General features: G+C 41.1%; 1 protein-coding gene across 1 annotated transcript; it reads right to left on the bottom strand.

The window, feature by feature from the left end:
* Positions 1 to 364: 364 nt before the first annotated feature.
* On the bottom strand, positions 365 to 4,449 carry mycla (MYCL proto-oncogene, bHLH transcription factor a). The gene is made up of 3 exons (XM_032547812.1): positions 4,132 to 4,449; positions 3,122 to 3,675; positions 365 to 1,663 (listed from the first exon to the last, which is right to left on the bottom strand). Exons 2-3 carry the CDS (start codon positions 3,627 to 3,629, stop codon positions 1,107 to 1,109), a joined length of 1,065 nt encoding a protein of 354 aa, XP_032403703.1. The 5' UTR covers positions 3,630 to 3,675; positions 4,132 to 4,449; the 3' UTR covers positions 365 to 1,106.
* Between the last annotated feature and the right edge of the window lie 2,280 nt (positions 4,450 to 6,729).

Below are 6,729 nucleotides of genomic sequence, written 5' to 3' on the forward strand. Positions count from 1 at the left end.
TATGGAAAAGTGGGTGGGATTTTAAGCTACTGTGTCTTAAATAATGGAAAGAAATTTCAGGGTTTTTTAATATATTTTCTGAATTACTTGGTGTACAAATGGCACTATGCAAATACATTTGCTTTGCCTCAGATGAACTAGAGAGTGTGGTGGAGGCTATTTTGGGAGGATAATAAATCAGTGTAATTAGCTACTTCCGCATTAAATATTCGAAATAAGCTTTCACACTGGTGCCAGCTCAACTGAGTGATGTCTTTGTGGAAACCAGTAATGGCTGAAATGTGTGCAAACCTAATCACCTGGTGAGGCCAAAATAAATCATAGAGTTTGCTTGTTTGGAACAAAAAAAATTAAGACAAAAATGTTTGTATGTAAATATGGTATAAAAATTTAATGATGCTTTGAAGTTATCATGCTTTAAAAAATAAAAACAAACAACAACAATCAGAGAAGCATTGAAATCACAAAGTGACGTGTGAATATAAAGTACAGCGGTGCTACTGTTTTCCTTTTTTATCATTTTTTCCTACTTTCTTAACAAAATATAGAAGTCTGGTGGCACAGAGGAGCAAAGTTGTAAGACAAACCCTGGCTTTGTCTCCTTCACCCGGAGAAATATGCTATTATTTACAAAAGGATTTATACATCAAGTCATTATTCATTCACGCTTGCAAACAGAAAGGCATCCACACATTTATTCAATGTGCAATGATGAAATGAAAACATGAAATCCAAAATTTGTTTTACTGCCTCACTGCTTTAAATGTTTGTAAAATATAAAATATTTCTTATCACAGCATACCTGGAAATAGCTTTGCATTAGCAATAAAAAACAATTATGACCCATTGTTCAAAACTGTGCAACAAAAAACAAAAAACAGCACATCATAGCAAACTGCTCCTCCCCTTAGCAGGTTCACAGGGCGTGGCAGTGGATTTGACAGGAAGCCCACAGCCATATGATTTCATTTAGAACATATTTCACAGCTATTTACAGGAGGCAAGTTGCGCGTATAAAAGAATAGCTTTCTTTGAAAGTGACAAGTAATTATTTTTTTGTGAGGGTAGAAGTTATCTGCTGTCAATGAGGCAGTTGTGATTAAGTCTCAGGAGCGTTTGAGTTCAGATAATCTGCGGAGAAGCTGCTGCTGCCTGGATCGGAGGCGCTTCTTCTCCTGTAGGTGTCGCCTCTCCCTGAGATGCAGCTCCTCTAGGTAATCCGTCGCCTGGGTCAGGATAGCCACCTTGGGGGCCTTGGCCGACTCGAGGCTGGGGATTTGATCCCGCAGGGCGGTGAAGCGGGACCTGAGGTCGTTCCTCCTCTTCCTCTCCAGAAAGTTGTGGTTTCGCCTGCGGTCAGAGTCCTCCGCATCCGAGTTCAGCGGGGTGTCCGAGGGGGAAGGCGGCAGCTGGTGGGATGTCGTGCAGGCACGCTTGCTCAGAGGTTCCTCTTCGTAGTCATCGTCATCATCCTCATCCTCTTCTGGGTCACTGTCCGGCGAACGGGCTGCGTAGTTGTGCTGCTGCTGATGGATGGACACGTGGAAGCTTTTGGGGCAGGGGTCCGCGCGGACCCTAATGGTGACCGGTTTCCTCCCACTCAGCAGCCGCACTCGGTTCTGCTTGCTCTCCACGGTGACCACGTCGATTTCTTCCTCATCATCTGTCATCACAGAAGAAAATAACTCATGAATTCCCAGTGGAAAAGTTGCACATTGCACAGTCATCCTAAAACAACGGGTTTCTACAAAGAAGGTTAAAGCGTAACTAAAACAGCAACAAGGAAGAAACGTTAATAATGAGGCTCCAATCAATGGCTAGTCCATAATCTAAATGAGGAGAATCAAAGGTAGATGGCATTAATTAAGCTGGTAAATGTTTAACTTCACTCTGTAAGGTGTTCAGGAAGCGGAAGTGCAGGGGTGGTACCAAAGGGGGGTTTGAGGCATTCCTAGAGATTTGAGACACAACTGTTCTCTTGTCAGACTTTCTTGGCAGCATTTCAAAAATATTTCTTCAGCCAATCAAAAGAGTGATTCTAGAGTAGCTATGAATCACCAGCTACATCACCGGCTCGTAGCTGGTGATGTAGCAGTTTCTGAACTATACCAGAAAACAAAAATGACGAAACTCACTGATACATCTGACGTATTTAGAGCTGAGGCAAGAAAATGTGGATGCATGAATCCAGTGAATAACGTCTATCAACAGGAGCTTGAGATTATTTTTGATTGGATCTGGGTTCATACTTATGTGACCTGAGCCAGAAGGCTAAATGGGAATCAAAACCAAGCTAAGTGAAAATAGCAGTTTCAGATAATAACACAGAATACTCTTTAGTCAAATTAATTCCTGTTGCAACAATGTGCCTTGTTTAATCTAGTTTTACTTGCTAATGTTATTTCTAAATCAAAATAGATAATTGACAAGGTACAAAATGAGCACACAAATCTGGGAAATGACCGGGTATTATGATTTTTTTATAATATATTTTACACTATTTACAATATATTTTGAAAATGTATCATACTTTTCTGGCCCCACACTTTAACATCAAGATTAAATATTTAGGATAAAATAAAATACAAATAGTAAACTAAGATTGGCATGGATGAAAAAACATGCCAGCATAAATTTTGATAAAAAGCTACTCGAAACAATAAATTTATGAGGTAGAATTTAGGGTTTTTTTCTTTTCTTTTGTTATCATGGTTTATGGCAGCAACACAACTTGGCTTTTGATTGTAGTGTGTGCCATCCAGTGACATTAGTAGCCCCCATTTGGTCACCCCTCACAAAACTTCCTGGAGACGCCCCTGTGCGCAATGGCAATAAATCATGAAGACAGAGTAAATCCGCCCCTCCAACTGCAACCAAAGATAAAGAACCGAGGTCTGTTTGCCTTAAAGTGATAGGGGCGCGGTTTTTAAAAGGAAGCATGACCCGTTCAGAGCAAGCAGAAGGCGCTTTTTGTCAAAGAAAGAGAGAGAGAAAAACAAGTCTTATTTGAGGTTGATCTGGACAACCACTTTGCCTCGGTGCCGCCTTGCTTTTTCCAAATAACCCATTGTTGGTGGGCACAATATAAGCCAGAGACAGGGCAGGGTGGGGCTGTCCTTACCGGAGGAATCAGAGCGAGACTCTGAGCCAGACGACGCCGGCTTTCTGCAGCTGCTGGCGGGGAAGGTAAGAACGGCGGCGGGGTCCACGCAGTCTATAGCCGCTGAGATGAGACCACCCGTTGAGGCGCACTGAGTCTTCGTGGCCCGGACTGAGATCTGTTGGGGAGCCGGGGTCTGTGCCGCAGCCGCCGACACTTTCTCAGAACTACTCCACATGCAGTCCTGGATGATGTGCGCGCTAAGGTTATCAAAAAGCTCCGTGGGGTCGGGCGTGAACGCACCCTCACACACCTCATCCGTCCCCAGCACCTTGGTCAGCCAGTTTAACTTGTCCCCCGGAGAGAAGTGCAAGGCAGAGTCACACAGAGTCCTGTGGGGGGACATGGGAGGGGTGGGCAGCAGCTCGAACTTTTTCCAGATATCCTCACTGGGCGCAGTGGACTTATAAAAATCCTCCTCGGTGTCGAAATCGTGGAAAAAATAAGACTGGAAACAATCAAACTCCATGTTTAGGCTGATAAAATCCACGTTAATCCCAGAAATGAGGGAGATCCTGTGAAGTCCAGAGAAAGATATCATTAATCACGTTACATCTAAAAGTTTCTCCCGTCAGACTGATCAAATAACCATCTAATGGGACATCATTCCGGGAACAACTGACTTCCAACAAATGGGACCACATTAATTATTAATCCCATCTTGCGGATGCGCTCTTTGCAGTGATGGATACAGGCTTTTACTGAATAAGGTTACTGCATATAATAACACACACACATTGTATCTCACGTTATCTTATGTTTAAATTCAAGTCACGGTTAATTTAGTGAATAAAGAATAGCTTTGAGAAATCTCAAAGCCAAAGTGAAGCATTTCCTGAAATGCAGTTAGAGGTTTGTTCGGTACTAAAGCACTAAAGGAAAGAAAAGTGAGCAGAGACCGGGTTAAAACACATCAAAGGAGCTTCATTTCCTCACCAGAAACTCAGCGTGTAAGAATTAAAAGTACTCACCGGATCTCTGCAGGTTCCAAAAGCGCAATTCAGCACATTAAAATCCGCCTGTTTCAGCGGATGAAGTCACAAGAAGCTGACACCATCGATTGTAAAGCGGCGGAGAAAAGGGACGCTGTCTGGAAATCTGTTTCAGTTTACTATTAAAGAAATACGACTTTAAATTAAAAGCAGAGAAAACACCACCGGGGCTCAGACAACAAACGCAAGACCCGCCCGCCTCACAATAGAGAGCCCCACAGTGCGTTTTTCGCGCCAGTGAGATATCCTGTTATATGGCGATAAAAGCGCAGGGAGGAGCCGCAGCCGCAGCAATGTCTGCTGCGGTAGATCCGGGTAAAGCCCCTTTATTTGCATCAGAGACGTGGGGGAGGCGCGCAGAACCCCGCCCCGGTATGCAGCACCAGTCATGGCCACAATAACAGATTTACTATAACTGTTTCACTCCTATTAAGGGTGATAATGACAATGTCAGGGTAGAATTGTAAATTAAATATAAGGTAAATTTATTCTCGTCGCAAAAATGTGTGTTTGTAAAAACGTAATATACCTTTACAATTCAGTAAAGTGGAACATGATTCAGGAACGTAATTTTTTAAAAAATCAGTTCAGTTGAAAAATTAGAGGTTCATGACGCACAGTGTGGTAACATCGAGGATTTTTTTTTCTTTTAATTATGGCTTACAGTTGTAAAAACCTACAACTTAATTTACCAAATAATCCAAATACAACATGAGACTAGCAGCAGCAACAACAAAAAAACTTTAATCCATAAAAGTTGAGTCATAGCTTATATGAGCTTAGGGAAGACAGTAGTCTACCAGACAGTCCTTTACAGCTAGGATAAGTGACAAAAGGTCTTGGCTAAACAGTCTGGTTCCATAGAGTGCTGCTGCCAAGCTTTTGATTGGAAAATTAGGTGGAGGGAAAAAGTGTGCTTATGCAATCGCATCATTGAGAGGATTGCGAAGTTAAACCCATTATAGAGTCTGTGGGGAATTCACAAGGTGTGAACCGTGGCTGGCCTCAGTGCTTCAGTGGATCAGGCACAGCTCTCCACTGGTTTTGGCCCGCTGTGTTTCATCAAGGTTTCCTGGAGCTGCTCTTGCCACCTGACAAGGTTGTGGGCATTTTTTGTTTTACCATTTGCAACATTTATTGCAAACATTTTCTTTCACATTTATATCATTGTTATTTATTTACATTTTTCAGGAGGATCTCCAAATTCCCCAACTTTGGAAAATGCAATCTTGCTTCGTATGTAGTTCATGGGGTTCATGTCACTTTTTTTAAAACTGTGTGCACACTGTTGGCCAAACCTCATGTCTTGTATTATTAGTTTATTTCTGTTGTTGATCCTCCATGCGTATCTTACAAAAGAGAAACCAACAGTTCTTATAAATATAGATAACTGATTTCAGGTTATTTTTGGCCAAAGTTACTTAGTATCACTCTAGAATTACTTCATATCAGCAGGAATGATACATGGTTATTTAAGCATAATTTTGTACAATAAAAAAAAACATTACTGAAACATATAACTTCACACCTCTTGGCTTTACACAAAGTAACTCTTTTTATTTATCTGCATTATACATTTTGATAACTTTTGCAGTCAGTAAAGCCATTAAGGCTAGCAGTTTGCTACATCCTGTTCAGGTTGACCTCAGTGTTGCATGTCTTTGAACAGGGGAAGGAAATAAGAGCTAAGAAAAGCAATCGCTGTGCAGAAAATGTAGACAGAAAGGTCACTTTACCACTTTACCAGGCTTGGCAATTAGACTTATCCCTATATGTTTTCTGATAATTATATAGAAAAGCTTAAACTATTTTTGAACTGTTTGAACCAAAATTGAGAGCAATGTTACAAATTTCACTAGAAATGCTTTTTCTAGTTCATTTTATTTTTTACATCTCTAGATATTTGACTCTCCGCTACTTGAATGAGGTTTTGTTACATGCTGCCCTACCCTAATTATCTATCTATTATCTAATTACCAGCACTGAAATGAAAGATTACTTACTAACATATCACAGTGCATGCAAGATGATGGGGTCAGCATTTATGACAGGGGTCACACCCAGGCTAGTTTGATGTCTTCCTTTTTTCTGACTGCAATTCTCAGACGTAAAGGCGACATGTGTCGACCTCGACGCCAAAGATTACTTGAAAGATTAACCTACTTTCCCCTAATCTCGTTAAAATTAGCAGAATTAAGAAATAATCTGCAACTTGGGTTACGTAAGGGCTTCTTTTCATTAATGTCAGTGAGATCAGACCAGTTTTAAACTAACTAGAACTTTTTTTTGACGCTCCATCGGTGTGAAAATGTTTGAATTTGGAGATGTGGTTTGTAAATTGTGCTACAAAGAATCTGAATCAAATTAAAATTGGTTTCACACCCAGATAGAGACAAGACAACTAGGCTCGCTAATAGATGTTTATATTCCAAACTGTGAAGCCATTCTCACATTGTTGGGTGGAGTGCACAACTTTAAATGGTTTGCATTTCGACACAAAGGAGCACAATGAATGCCGTGTCGGGACTCGGCTGCTGAAGACTTCAGTAAGTGCCTGTAAAGAGAGTAATCTTCTTT

This window comes from Xiphophorus hellerii, chromosome 19 (genome assembly GCF_003331165.1).
Source record: "Xiphophorus hellerii strain 12219 chromosome 19, Xiphophorus_hellerii-4.1, whole genome shotgun sequence".
In the NCBI taxonomy this organism is placed as follows: Eukaryota; Metazoa; Chordata; class Actinopteri; order Cyprinodontiformes; family Poeciliidae; genus Xiphophorus; species Xiphophorus hellerii.

Coding starts and splice junctions, on each gene's coding strand:
- mycla (XM_032547812.1), bottom strand. CDS start 3,629: ATGGAGTTTGATTGTTTCCAGTCTTATTTTTTCCACGATTTCGACACC. Junction 1,664..3,121: donor GTCTCGCTCTGATTCCTCCG/GTAAGGACAGCC, acceptor CTGTGATGACAG/ATGATGAGGAAGAAATCGAC.